At 35.5% G+C, this 15,805-nt stretch overlaps 1 protein-coding gene across 5 annotated transcripts in view; it reads right to left on the bottom strand.

The window, feature by feature from the left end:
• Positions 1-15,805, bottom strand: part of PDE1A (phosphodiesterase 1A) — a 323,710-nt gene that overhangs the window by 57,456 nt on the left and 250,449 nt on the right. For 4 of the 5 annotated variants that reach the window (XM_047084618.1, XM_047084613.1, XM_047084615.1 and 1 more), the window contains exons 3-6: positions 12,897-13,079; positions 7,474-7,540; positions 4,305-4,421; positions 3,303-3,443 (exon numbers count right to left, since the gene is read on the bottom strand). In XM_047084618.1, coding sequence (XP_046940574.1) covers positions 3,303-3,443; positions 4,305-4,421; positions 7,474-7,540; positions 12,897-13,079 — 508 coding nt within the window. Of the gene's footprint in view, positions 1-3,302; positions 3,444-4,304; positions 4,422-7,473; positions 7,541-12,896; positions 13,080-14,600; positions 14,714-15,805 lie in introns of those variants that run through there. The other variant, XM_047084617.1, reaches the window with a different exon arrangement.

Raw genomic sequence — 15,805 nt, 5'->3', positions numbered from 1 at the left:
ACTGTCCTGAAACAGCAGGACATCAACTAAAATACTGAAGTCAGTGACTTCAGTAACTTTCCCAAAGCTATAAAGCTGGCAGTGAAATGTAGTTTTGGCAACACTGTCAATAAATTCGTAATTCATTTTGCCTTTCCTCTTAGCATCTATCATAAAATTTCTCATTACTCTCTGTAGTTTAAATGTATCTTCCTGATCTTGGACAACAGTGACAATCTTCCACAAGGCTGTTTTTGTAATGGCCAAACTAATGGATGATTAAAGAGCCCACTAACACATTTTTGCTGAAGGATGAATAAATCAGAAACAAGTTCCTCCAACAAAACCTGCTAAAGTAGAGTGAAGTTATGTTTATGACTGGTAAGTTACGGTCCTCTCAAAGAGTGACTATGTGATCTTCACTAATGTCAACTTCTAGGAGTCCTGCCGGGCTGGACCAGCTTTGTCCAGTATTCTGGAGAAGTTGGAATGGCTTGGTATATCCAGGAAAAAGTCCTCACAATTCCGAGGAAAAAGTTCCATTGTGGATTTGAATGTCTCTATTTACCAATAATAACAGCATCCTTCATTTCTTCAAACAGGATTTCATTTCAGAACAGAGATTCTGAGGCTAAAATAGGAGACTTTTATTTAGCTCCCTTTACACTGATAGCGAAAATAAAATGTACTTAAGCAGAAACATTTTTAAATGATGAAATTTTGGTTACCTCCCAGCATAAAATGGCATATATCTTCTCACTGCATGTCATAATTAAAGTAGATATTTTATTAGACTGAAGGCTTTACTTTTCCATTCTATTAAGTTCTGAAAAAACTGAATCACTTCAGTTGCCATTTCAGGGTACCACTTACATGTTATGTTTTTGAGTTAACTTTTTCAAAGCCACAGAACTCAGGAAAGAGGAAATGCCACACTTGAAAACCATCTGGCTATCAGATTCAAGACCAAGGCCTTAGAAAGGAAACAGTAAGCAGCTATAACCAGGAAGGTAGTGAAGCAACTTTTTCAAGTAGAACAGCATTTGCAGCTGTCATGAGGCAAAGAGTTCAAAAAACAGCTGTGATGATGAAATCTTATTAGAACCAAAGGAACTTTAAAAGAATTTGCATGTGTGTGTGTGTGCGTGTGTGAGTGCACATACTAGAAACAGTTATAAAGAAGGTTACATATGCTACTTTTTAAAAGCTTATAATATTTTAAAACTCTATCTTTGAATGCTTTATTTTCTACTTATTATTGTTAACTTCTACTCCATCCCTTTCCATGCCAAATCAGACTCCTAGAAAGAAGAGTGAGTAAACTTCAACCCAGGACCAAGCAAGTCCAGACATGGTTGCATTTGATCTCAGCCAATGGGCATGTTTATACCTTAAGTCTGTGATGCCCATACCTATACCTTACAATAGGAAAACCCAAGGTATGAGGTTGACAATACATGTAAGTTCAGCCTTCAATAAGGTCATGAGAAGGTCATGCTACTGTATCAGTTAAGGTTTTTGAGATTTCTGCCTCACCTAAATAGGATTTAACTCCAAAGCAGGATATATTACTTTGCAATATTGTTGTAGAATGCATATTTCTCTTGAATTGGTAGTAATATTCCAAGAAAATCCTTTATGAAAAGCCCAGCTAAGGGGTGCCTGGGTGGCTCAGTTGATTAAGCATCCAACTCTTAATCTCAGCTCAGATCATGATCTCATGGTTTGTAAGTTCGAGCCCTGCCTCAGGCTCTGCACTGACAGTGTGGAGCTTGCTTGGGATTCTGTCTCTTTCTCTCTCTCTGCTCCTCCATCCCCCTTGCTACATAAATAAATAAATAAATACCTAAAAATTAAAAAAAAGACAGCTGAGCTCCAACCATTAGCCATTATCAACTGCCAGCCAGTGACTGAGCCACTATGGATGTCTTTCCCAGTGATGTCCTTAGATATCTTCAGCCATACTTGCTAGCTGATTGTAAGCCCATGAGAGACCACAGTGAGAACCTGCTAGTTGGGACCCTTCTAACTAGACCCTTGAGAGATATTGATAAATTGTTGTTTGAAGCCACTAAATTTTAGAGTAGTTTGTTTTAGAGCAACAGATAATTGATACAGCTTAGGAGTAGGATCTGAGCCCAAGGCATTGATAGATCTGTGATATTTTGGAGGAAAAGAAAGATGAAAAAGTGGAGTAGACAATTTCTTTAGTCATCATATGAGACACTATTGGATGAATCACAGCAAGTGGATGGTATATATAGTAAGCAACATACTATAGTTTCTTAGGAAAAAATAAAATTATTATTAGAATTTCCTGTATATAATAAAATATAATAATTATGTAACTGTTATAAGTTTTCAATATCTTCAGCACAACATACTGTGGCCCTAGGGACTTTGCTTGGGACCAGGTTAGGAATAGTCTCTGGTGTGGAAAGATGAGGTATTGAGGATCTTTTGGCCCCAAAGAGCATTAGTTACATAGATCTGAGTGCCAATGACCCAAAAGAACAGGTGTGACTTCTGAAATCAAAATAGGTAGGAAATGCATATTATGGGGTTTGGTGGAACATTCTACGTACATGCATTTTATGGCACTGCTTCAGCGTAGGCTGACACATAAGGAATCAAAAAGGTACTCACAGGGACTATATCCCTTTGAACCCATGTCAGTGTGGAATTTTTAGAAGAGTTATTCCTTCCTTTTCATTTCTGGGAGTCACCCTAAACTCTGATACATTTCAGAAATTCCAGGCAGTGCCAGAGTTCCTAACATGAACTCACTGTTGTCCCAGGATTGCACTGCTGGATTATTTATTTACTTATTCATTGATTCATTCAGATGCAAAGAAAAGGAAGGAGAATTTGGAAAAATTCACATAAATAATTTCCAAAATCCCTATTAAGATTTCATTATAATTAGCAATGCAAGTAAAAGAGAAAAATCCACTGAAGTCAGCTTGGGAGAACATGGTAATATGAGGGAAGAGAACTGTAACTAGCTTTTATCCCAAAGACTTTTTATCTACGTCACTTTTTTTGGTTGATTCCTATGGGAAAACAATTTATAAACAAAATGTTCTAGAGTCCAAATTTTGGCAAATTTGCAGTATATTTACATTTGCCTCTGGGTATCTTTTCATCATTGAGTTAAAATATTTTTTTGGATAATGTATATTATGAATAACTCACTAACCCTAAAAAATACAAAAGATTACTTCTTATAATACTTTTATGGGTATTAGAGGGACAATGGCAAAATGGAGAAAAGGAATTTGATGTTACAAACTAGCAAACTTCAGTTAAGAAAGCTTTCTTACCATGATACCTGTATGAAGCATTATGTAATGCACAGTTTGAGTGACATCAGCTGCATGAATCAAATTGTGATAAGGATTTTTGTACTTGCTGTAACCAACTTCTAAAGCTTCTGCAAAGCAAATTAGGCAAGAAACAGGAATCTGCGAAAAGTAATAATTATGATTATATTTTGATAAAATAGTAGCACTAAGTCAACATAAGCACAACAATGTTCGGGATGGAACACAATTGTGAGTCAGATGTGGGCAGGAGTTTTTTTGCAGTTAAATGTAGGCTGTTCCGAAAAATGATTTCATTAACCTGTTAGCTTTCAATCCTAAGATTATAAACCCATGTGTTTAACTATGAGAGATGAATTAACAATATCACCCATATTGTCGTCTTTAAATGTTTATATCTTCCAGAGTCAAGACAGAAGGCTAGTTCTTAAAAGGGTAAAATTCCCAGTTACAATTGAAGTCTGTTTTTTCTATCCGTAGTACAAAGGATTAAAATAAATGACCTCCCAGTACCCTCTAGCTCTAAAAATGCCATGATTCCATTGGAAATGCTGAAGGGTACAAGTTTCAGAGTGCTCAGAAATCTGGATCAAATCTGTTGCTTAAATGGCTCTAAATGAAGTTAATTAGAAGCCCTTTCATCTCAGTTTAAGAAAAGCTGCCAATAAAGATTCATTCTGTGTTTGTGAAACATAGAAGAGCATCTTTTTTTTTAAGAAAACATAGCTCACAGTCTCTACATGACTATTCTGGGAGTAATTCAGGGGGATGTTGGTATCTTGTTGGAATGATGCTACAATGGCCTCATGACATCCATGTGGATACATGTCAGTGAGTCATGGAAAATGGATATATCATGTGGTAAACTCATCCCCTAGTTCTGTGACCTGCTAATTAGAAACATTAAAAAATGCACTGATTAATTACTCAATGTTCTGCTTTTTCATTCTTATTCAGATAACCAATTCTAAGAGCATTTCACTTTTGTCCCATGTTTCTGACCTTGAAACGATTGATAAGATCATATCTGGTAAACAGTTCATAAATCATAAACTTCAGGCTGTGCTCTCCACTTGCTTCATTTAAGGCAAATACATCAAAAGACCATTTATCAACATCCTGTAAAAAAAAAAGAGGAAATACTTTAAATGGCAATATTATATAGTTCTATTTCTCTCTATGAAGAGATCAAGCATTGTAGATTCAGCAGGTTACATTTCAACTTAGAACATCTGACTATATTTTGCAGAGTTTGATATGACAGGGCCACTTAGCATCCATGGGTTCACAAAAGTGAGGCCATAATGTGTAATGTAGTGTTAAGATTTTCCTTAATCCTTTAATCCCAAAGTTATCAAACTTGATGTAATAAACCTGTTAACACTATAATACTAACCTTATCCTCAATCTCTCTTCAAATTCATACCATAAGTCACTTTCTCAGAGTGGGCTTCATTTTCAGCTAGAATTACGGGTTATGTGGTGATGTCAATGGGGAGATGGGGGAAAGTAGCCCCAACTTCTCTTTCCCATCCACCACCTTCTACACGGCTTGAAATTACACCCTAAGAGTTAGTACTTTGGTTTAAAGCTTTGATATTTTATGTCTTCCTTTAAGATGCAAACACCCTAGAAAGGTAGAGTATATACAACCTTGTTACTCACTGTACCCTTGACCCATTCATTTACACTTTCCTCCAAGGACAGATGAAAAGGAAAAAGAAGTGGGTCTTTTGACTGACATGAAGGAAGAGGAGAGTAATTGCAGCATTTCAGGAGATTCTTTAGGGAAGTGGTCAGGCTTATAGGCAAACACATACCTACCCTTGGAAAAAAACCACTGCCAGTGAGAGATAAAGCCAAACTGTTACAGCTACCTCCTGATGTTTGCTTTGGGTAATTGCAGGATGAATACTTGCAGAGGTGTTCACAAAATGGACTTGTAACAAGTGACATTAAGTCCTATATACTAAGGAGGTTTTAATGTAAATTTGGAGCTCCAATACTAAACAAATCACTGAAATTTTAAAAATTTAAAGAAATACAACAGTCAGCTCTGATTACTAGAAACTATTAGCAAAGTGTGGGTTTACATACACACAACAGGTTTACTATTGACTAGTAAGTGGGCAACCTTAAAGCTAGGTATTAATTTTGAATTTGGGCTGGCATTGTTTAGAACTTTGTTCATTTAACACATTTTTACAGAGGCCAATTATCTGTACTATAACATGATGAAACCTGAGAATCTGATAAAAAGTATTCAGTCTCTTTTAAAAATACTGCTTTTGAAAATAGTAATAACAGCTTCCAATGGTAATTTTAATCACTTGAAAACACCAATGAAATATTTTTGTTTTATTTGCTTGCATGCTTTTGTTAAATTCCTCACATTTGGCCCTGATTTGATCCCCAAACACTTGCTTTATCTGTTTGTAAATTTAGAATCGCTAAAAGTTGTCTTAGAAGGCATTTTGCCATCGTAAAGCTCAAATGAGGCCAACAAATCTTTTATCAAATTCCAAAGCTAACACAGAAGAATTAGTTCAGATTGTTAGGAAGCTGCTATTTATAGTTCCTGCTAGGGGTTTCCCACTGAGTAAAAGGTTAGTTCTCTACTTTGGGGGATTTTTATCAACAATGATAATTTACATTTATAAACTACTGCAGATGCTTGATTAAGAACAAACAAGACAAGAAGGTATCTCAGGAAATAAGAACTATTTAACAAAAATATTCTTTACTAGTGGCTATTTCCTTTTGCAACCTGTTAGTTTATATATTTTTTCTATACTGAACTTTAGAAAAATGTTTACTTTCTCTCATACTAAAACATTGTGTTGGTTTCTAAGTAAAGGTTATTAAAATAAGAAAAATAAAAATAAGTAACATTCTTGCCCACATTTGAGGAAATAAAAATGTCACAAGATCCAAGGAGTAATGAATATCCTACAGTGTGACATTTCAGTTATATACTCCTTTATTAGAGCTTTAGAAACATAAACACAGGGGCCCCTGGGTGGCTCAGTCAGTTAAGCAGCCGAGTTCAGCTCAGGTTGTGATCTCACAGTTTGTGAGTTCAAGCCCCACATCAGGCTCTGTGCTGACAGCTCAGAGCCTGCAGCCTGCTTCAGATTCTGTGTCTCCCTCTCTCTCTGCCCCTCTCCCACTCATGCTGTCTCTCTCTCTCTCAAAAATTAATAAACATTAAAAAAAAGAAACATAAACATAAAAAAGTGCCCAAGAAAAAACTATCCTTTTAAGTTAATAAGATGAAAGTCTAATATGGAACAGAGAAAAAAAAAAAACAAATGCAAAGGGTACCCTTAAAAATAAATTAACAAAAGAAAACAATATAAATTGAAACTAGAAAAAGAGTTTAATAAATCACAAATAAAGCAACTCAGGATATTCTGTTGCCAGTGTCCTTTAAATTCTTGGTTGATACAGGAAAACAACCATGAAACTATTAGAGGAGACAAAGTTGAATGTCTCTACCCAAATTCAACAATAGAAAGAGATAAGAGATATTGAATAATAAGCCTACAAACTGCCTCTAGAAATAGGAACAGTGCTCACATGGGCACACACAGTGGAGACAAGTGAATCCAAAACTTTTACCACTTCAGAGTTTTGACTCTAGTTATTTCTAACATATTTAATACTGAAATGGGGCCTCAACCACAGGAAAAGCAGAGATGAGAGAGACAAATTTCTTTTGTTTTCTTTCTTAATTTTATCTTTTTACATTTTCTCAGAACTAAAATCCAAACAAATTTCTTTCATGTAAGTTTTGTCCTAAAACATTTTTTTTAATGCATGCAACTTTTCCATAGTATATACATAACAAGATATGTATATTCTGACAAGTCCTGGTGCCATCTCAAAACTGAATTCAAGATCCACCTAAATAAAGCACAGAGAAGAAAAGAAAGCACATGTGTGTGCACACACGTGCATATGCATTGATAGCTTGTTGGTGTCAATCAATCCTCATTTAAGTCTACAATGAGTCATGATTCAGAACACACGACATGTTGAAAATGGTTAAAATACTACTTATATACAAACATATAAACTGCAGCAAAGACCTATTTTCATGTTCTCCCAACCATTTTAAGATTTGAAAAATGACTATTTGAAAAAGTTAAAATAATTAAAATCATTTCACCTTTAATGTTATTATGACAGCTTCTGGATATGCCAAACCAACCATGTGATAGGACTTTCTGTACATCCTGAAAGAGAAAAATAAGTGTATATATAAAACTCATTTACTCAAAGTTTTCAGCTATTTTTTAAGAGATGAGGGAAAAGATTACTTTTGACTTTTTCAACTTTCATTTTTAGGGACAAGCTCCCTTTGTGGTAACGATGACAACTATGGTCACCATTTATTGAGCATCTACAATGTGGAATATGCTCAAATGAATTTGTGCACAACCACCCTACAAAGTCAATATGATTGACATCTTACCTGTAACTTCATCTTATTAAAAGAGACTGTCCTTTGTATATGCAACAAAGCATTCTAGCATGTAATCATATCAATGACAGAAGGGTATTCTTGTTTTGTGTTCATTTATGTGGCAAAATTTTCAATCCAGAAGCTGAAATGTCATTAAAATTATTGCCTTTATGTATTCCTTTCTTCTTTGTTTTTTATAAAATGTAAATTATAAATTATAAGAGACAATACATAGTATCATCAGAATTTATACAGCTTTTGTATTTTTAAGTTAATAATATTGGGGCAGACCATATTGACAAAAATTGCTTAAGTCTGTTCAAATTGTCATTTAATAAAATTTAAGAAAAATTATGCAGAAAGAACAAATTTATTTCTATTTTGATAGCATCAATAAAATGTTTTTATTAATCAGTAATTTGTTGGATTTTTTCCATCTTCTAATGGGCAACCAAAATGATATAAACCAAATATATGAAATGTCTCCACTGGTTCATGTGAGAATAGGATCAGTGTGATACCCCAATGTGTAGAAATAACAATAGGCTTCAATTTCAGAACTGGAAGATACATGGTTCATCCACAAAGTCCTGGGAAGAAAGAATTTATTAATCATATCCCTTTTTATATTATTAGTGCATAAGAAAGCTGCATTTATAGACTACATTGTTGTAACTTTTCCCAAAATGCCTGAATAAGATAATTATTTAATGATTATATCATTAGTTAAACAAGGGAGGTCAACATAAGAATAGTCACTTGGAAGTTTTGCAGCTTTCATAAAACCACTACAGAAGATGTTAACCTTTTTGATTCAATATACCTTCTATTAAAAATCTATAAGATGTATTACTTAATTTCTATGTAAAACCTATCTTTTCATAAAATAATAAATGCTAAAAATTCATGTTTCCCTTTTTAATCTTGACTTCTTGGAAGCTCAGAATTAAAATACTGCATTTGCATACATATCTGTCCTAGGTTTTCTTGATAAAGTATTTTGCCACTTTATTACAGAGACATTATTTATTTCTATATTTCCATTTTATATTTTAAATGACTCTAAATGATTTTTGAGTGTGAGTAATTGGTTATAATAAAAAATTATCCTTATCCTCTATCTCTATTGGAAGATTTCAGAGCAGTTTCTAAATAAAAATACTTATATTAATTACTCTATTGAGATAGGTGTAATTATTCTAGTCTTGCAGGGCAAGGAAACTAGCAATTACACTATAACAGACCCAGAAAATAATTATTGTCAATAATGATGTTTAGTTGTTTTGTGATTTTTTTTTTTTTGAGGCACCAGTCTTTTCTATTTTTCTAGTCATTAGAAAGGCACAGAAAGGCAGTAGGCTGTAACGAAGAGAAGACATACTTTCAATTACAGACTAGCTACTCACTATCTATGTGACCTTTGGAAAGCTATTTAATGTCACTCATCTGTAAAACAAGGATAATTATAAGCTTTTTGTGAAGAGTAAATGATGTAAATGCCTAGCATAATATAATAAGTCTCAACACAAGAAAGCCATTATTAGTATTAATGTTACTGTTCTCACTATTCTGCAGCCAGTGCTGTTGGCTGCAGTTCTTAGGTTCTTCAGGGCTCCCTGGGCTCTGTGGGAATTCTGGTGCTGTTTCCTTAGACCTGGAGTAGGTTGAGAAATGAGTATCAGTGCGCGTTTTCCTTACATGGAATGTAAAGAAAGACAAAGCAGATTATCTTTCTGAGGAGACAGAGAAACTTTCCCATTATTCTTTTCCAATCCTATAATTTGGAGTAAAATATTAGGACAAAAAATTAGGATGTTTGGAATCAGAATCGATGTAGGGGAAACCTTAATACAGTTGCCTCACACTTGAGTAAATAGCTGATATACTAGAAGTTGCTGAAAAAGAACAGTGAGTTTCCTAGGTTCCTTCAGGTGGTATAAGTTCAACTGGAAATACAGTGGATTATTTTTGGAAGTTTTTCCTGCAATTGCAAAATATAATTCAAAACCTAAACAAAACAAAACAAAACAAAACAACACACACAAAATAAAAATGACTTTATGTCAGACACCGAGTTAGGTAAGAGACCAGTGGCAAATAAGAAAACTACATCTGCTGCTTTCACAGGGCTTACTGAGCAGTGAAGAGGGACAATAAATAAAAATATATGATTACAGGGGTGCCTGGGTGGCTCAGTCGGTTAAGCATCAGATCTTGATTGAGGCTCAGCTCATGATCTCATGGTCATGAGGTTGAGCCCCTAAGCGGGACTCAGTGTAGAATGAAGCAGGACTCAGTGTAGAACGTGGAGCCTTGCTTGGGTTTTCTTTCTCTCCCTCTCTCTCTGCCCCTCCCCCATTCATTCTTTTTCTCTCTCTCAAAATAAATAAACTACACACACACACACACACACACACACACACATATATATATACACACACACATATATATATATAAAACAACACTAAGCACTATGAGGTAAACTGCTGGTTAGGGTAGAGAAAGTGATGAACAGTGTATACAGAGTACTCAGGGAAGGCCTCTGAAAAGACAGAAAGGACCAGGAAGGGGGAAGGGTGGGGAAAATCACTTTTGGTAAAGGGAATAACAGGACAAGTGGCCCCAAGGGAAGAAAGAGTTAGGGATCTTCATGGGGTTGAAATCAGAGCAGTACAGATACTCAGTTAAAAATAAAGGTAGCATTCAATAAGGTGAGAAGGTAAAAGGGGCCTAACCTGCAAATCCATGATACAGAAGTCACTTTTAATACTAAGTGAAATGGAAAATCAACCGATGGTTTTAAGCTTAAGAGTGACAGGGACTAATTTATATATTTAAAATTGACTTGTTTGGAGAGGGCACTTGTGGAAGAGGGAGGCCCAACTGGAAAGCTACTGTCCCATTTCTGATGGCAGGTAACAGAAATGGAGACTGGGATTGCAGGAGTAGAGATGGAAAAGCAAGTAGATTGGAGGTACTTTTGGATGAGCAAATTGCTGGGACCTGCCAAGGCACCGAGTCTTGGGAGGGGAGACTTTACAGGATGCTCAGGAAGTCTTTCTAACTTTCAAAACCGAAGACAATTATCTTTGAAAACTGAAGAGAAGCATATGCCATTATTTCTATGCACCTACTAAAGGGGCTACAAGAGTAATAAAGAGATTTCATTTCCTTGTGTTTGTAGCATATTGATTTCTTCCAGAGTGCATGCTGGTTTAGTTGTCTTAAGTACATTTTATATCTCTATAACCTACTAAGTAAAATATTTTATGTAGCATATGGAAAAAATGAAAATGTAGGATATCAATGTATTTTGCAGAAATCTTAATCTTTTATTGGGTGGGAATAGAAATTTACCTCCACAGTTTGCCTCCTTTTTAGTTTGCCAAGTTCTACAATATTTTCTTTAAAAAGACCAAATACATATTCTTTCAGCAAATCACACATACTGTCTTTTATCTGTGATTCTTTCACTGACTTTCTGAACTCCTATTGAGATGTTAATATCGATTTGATGTTAATGAGAATCAATAACTGTCACACACTTTCCAAAATTGTTTTTTTTTTAAATGGGAATAGATATTCCTTCTCTCCAGCTCTGCCTCCCTGTTGCAGACTTCTGGTCCCACCCAGCAGAGTTGGGACCAGTTTATGCATCTTGTAAGGGGGTGTGGGTATCTCCTCACCACACTAATGGAAGATTCTGTTATAAAAGCCAATTAGATATGGTTAATAAATACTCAAAATAATTTAAATAATCACTGACTGGTTGTTATTGTATATAATATAGGCACAAGCCAAGATACTTCAAGCTTTATGTGCTGTATTTATATTTTCAAATGGCATCAAATACTTCTTGCAATGCATTCTCATTTACATTTTTAGAAATCCAAATGTGTTCCTATTGTTCCTTTAACAGAGGAAAATTGAAGTTTATAATGTTCATTCAAATTAATAAGTAGAGATGTCAAAAGATGAAAAATGATGTGGTCTCTCTTAAATTTAAGTACATTGACAAAAAATTCTCCATTCCTCAATTTTATTAGTTTCAAAAATGTTTCATCTTTTTATATATCATTTAATATAATTTAATTGTTTTTTAATCTAAGAGATTTCTAAAGACTAATTTTTTAAATTGTCAGATGTAACACGTTTATTTCAAGTCTTTAACTTTAATTCTAGAATAATCTTGTTTCCTAGATAGAAAAAAAAAAAAAAAGCCTGTATTCTTAAGGGCTAAATGAATATAAAATTAGGCCACATCAACATGTATTTCACAGGGCTCCTGGATGGCACCTTGTGGTTAAGCCTCAAACTCTGGTTTCTGCTCAGGTCATGATCTCATGAGTTTGTGGGTTCAGCACCCCTGACCCACACACACCCCCTCCTGTTCATCCCCCCCCAGTGGGGCACTGGGCAGCATGGAGCTTGCTTGGGATTCTCTCTCTCTCTCTCTCTCTCTCTCTCTCGTTCTCTCTCACACACGCTCTCTTTGCTCCTCCCCTGCTCATGCTCTCTTTCTCTCCCTCAAATTAATAAACTAAAAAACAAAAAACAAAACAACAGCAACAAAACCATGTATTTCACATCAGAAACTACAGCGATTTGATTTGGTGCTTCTAGGAGCCCTCAAGTATTCCTTGCTTCAGTGACAGAAATGTTAAAAAACTCTTCAAAAGCTCATGGGATCTTTCCTTCCATGATGGAAAGAGGATGGTCTTTTCACTTTAATACAGAGAAAGGCCCGTTTGATTTTAGTATGTAGTACAGAACTCATTTTTCTGAAGTGTTACATTTTACAGGTAAAATTAGTTGTGTAACATATGAGTGTGTTATAACTTCTTAAACAGTTACTCACAAAGGTTCATTTGAGGGCACTGGTCAGTCAAGTCTTTGCTTTTAGTCTTTATGTCATTTTAAAAGAAGTAAAAATAATAAACCCAGGATAAAACATTTTTGTTATAGGCAAGATCATAATAAAGCCCTAAATTTGTTCATTCCATGTATACTTATAATTGAAGTTTTCTTCAAGAAGCAAAATATTTGACTCACATAACTTTGATATGGTAAGTTTATCTCCTGCTTTCCAAATTTTATCATCTTGAGATACTAACAGTTTCACTTACCTTTCCACAAAAATTCCAGCTTGAACAGCATGCACGATGCTTCGAAATTTTGGCTTTTCCTCAGATTTCTTTTTCATCATCCCCATTTTCCGTGTAAAAGTAGAAGCCAACCAGTCCCGTACTTCCAATGGGACTGAATCAGTCTGAATGTCACTGAGCTCATCATCGGTATCCAGCAGTCTTCTACAAAAATGTATACCGATTAAACTTGAGGAAAAAGTGAAGAAAAACTGATAACAAAACAAACACTGCAATAGGACTTAAAATACAGCAAATCACTCTCTGATCACCCCTCGATATGAGCTGTCTCAAAAAAGGAAAATGATTGGACTAACATTTGGAAAGCTCTGAATTCCTCAAACTGATTCTCTTCTGAAGGCAAGCACTAGGGCCTTGAACATTTGCAGCTTCCCCAACATTGAAGTGTAGCAATACCAGTCTGAAGATATCAATTAATATACTATTCTTGTAATGAATAAAACTAAAATAGAGAAGAAGTTTCATAAACAGATGTCTGTTATTAAAGGAGGCAACTGGAGTGGAAAGAACAAAGGGGACTGGAAGTTGTAAAAGTCGCCTTGTAGTTAATAATCTTGGGTATATATGGTACTGATAGCACAAGCTATTTGAATAAGGCCTTGGTGTTCACAAAAGTCATTCACATGTGTTATTTCATTTGATCAGGATCTCTACATTTTAGGAAAATAATAAATTAAGTACTCTAAAAGATATTTATTCCGATAGCAGCACCACAGTTTAAAAAGTGAAGGAAAAAAAAGAAACAAATGGATTATTTTGAAAGCTCATTTTAGGTGACAGAGCCAGTGGAAGTGGAAGAGAAACACTTCTGGCTTCTTGAGGAAAACTTTAGTATTTTGCTCTCCTGAGGGTGGGGATCGGTGGGTTTAGAATTGCTGGCTGAGGAAATCAACAAAGTGAGTGAGGAAGCAATTGGGCACTGTAATCTCTGCAGATCTCTGCAGATCGGGGTGCTCTGTCACTCTCCTGTATAAGCTCCACACAGACAACACTGACTGGACTGATGGGTAGTAATACCTGGCCTTAAGGCTGGTCAGCTCCAATCACCCAGAACTCCCGAAAGGTCTGAACTGGCAAGATAGTGTGAAAGGCTCCCCACAAAATATAGAAACTCTACAGAGCGATTGAGCTTTGCCTCCAGAAAGAACAGAGGCCAGCTCTGTCTCATTTGACTTCATTATTTCCTTGTCAGTGCACCAATTTAATAAATCCTAGGTATTTTTAGCACATTGTAGTTTTGACTTTTGGATTCCATTCGCTTGGGTAAATCTCTTTGTACAGAGTGAAGCCTAAGAATCATAGGCTGATGGAAGGTAGCCAGAAATGACAGTGTGTGCTAAAGCCTCCAGAACAAGTCACACTAACTTGAGAGGGCAGGGACCAAGTAAAGGGCAAAAAAAATTAGAAAGGCCACCCAAAGCACCCAGTGTTACCAAAAAAGGCTCAAAAGATTATATGATGACCTCTATGTGCTGCTGTTCTCTATAAACAGAGCACAGTCATTTGCCAGTATTTATTTTTCATGGTATTAAATAAGCACAAATGCATTATGAAATAACTTATGACAGATATACAACTTAAGGTCTAGAGTTACAAAACCACATGTATACATATGAAGACCAAAAAAACTTACATAATTGGAACTTAATACTGATTAATACTTACATTACATCATTTTTAACTTTCTTTCGGAACTTACGTTTGAGTGGTTCTGATTTACCCTTAACACACTGACACTGTAACTCAAAGCAAAATACTTTTTTTAGCATTTTGTCCATTTCAAATGGACAATTATAGCAAGATATTACACTACATGGTTTGGAAATTCAGGGCTTATGGCATTTCTATTATTTCTTATCCAGTGATCAAATAAAGCTACAGAAGAGGGCAGGTGGATTTGAGAATCATTGTGGTGTAATATTGTGATGTCACCAAACTCCAAGAATTCTACTGCTGCCTTGTTTTATCAGCTACTTGAAGTAGAATGACACATTGTAATGGTGGCCAATTGATTCTTTACAAATTTGATATTGATGACTGTATGTCTTAAACTCATAAGTTATCCAAGACAGATCATCAAACATGACAAAATCAGCCTATGGAAATGAGATTTCATATGTGGATGTGGGATCAGGAGTCTGGTAATTCTTAATCATGATGCATGATGTCATTCATTAAGAAGGAAAGAACATACGGGGGTATATGGGTGGCTTAGTCGGTTAAGCGTCTGACTCCTGATCTCAGCTCAGACCTTGATCTCAGGGTTCTGAGTTCAAGCCCCACATTGGGCTGCATGCTGGGTGTGAAGCCTACTTAAAAATATGTAAACATAAAAAAAATAAGAAGAAAAGAGCATATAATCTTGGAGAAAGAGTGATATGAATTCATTTGTGGATATAGGAATAAAGGAAGAGTGTGTAAAGAGGAAAGCATGAGCTATGGTACTCTCTAATTAAAAGCAAATTTTGAAAAAGCAACAAATACCTCTTCAGTGGTTAATTTTATATGTTAAACATGGCTAGGGCATGGTGCCTGTTATTTGGTCAAACACCCAGTCTAGGTGTTGTGGTCAAGGCGTTTTTCAGATGTGAAAGCGGATTACCTTCTATAATGTGAGGGTGCCTCATTCAATTAATTGAAGGCCTTAAGAGATAAGACAGAGATTCCCTAAAGAGGAAGGAATTCTGTCTTCGAATTGCCTTCAGACTACAGATTGCAACATTTACTCCTGCCAGAATTTCCAGCCAGGGTCAGCCTGTTCTGCAGATTTCCGTTTTGCCAGCCCCCACAATCACATGAGTCAATTCCTTAAAATCAGTCAATTTCATTCTCCTCTCTCTTGCTCTTTCTCTCTCATTCTCTTCCTCTAA

This window comes from Lynx rufus, unplaced genomic scaffold (genome assembly GCF_022079265.1).
Source record: "Lynx rufus isolate CCGP_SWC_20201006 ecotype Redwood Valley unplaced genomic scaffold, mLynRuf1.p SCAF_2, whole genome shotgun sequence".
Lineage (NCBI taxonomy): Eukaryota > Metazoa > Chordata > Mammalia > Carnivora > Felidae > Lynx > Lynx rufus.
Note: the sequence above shows the minus strand (reverse complement) of the source record. Positions and strands in the feature narration are given on the sequence as shown.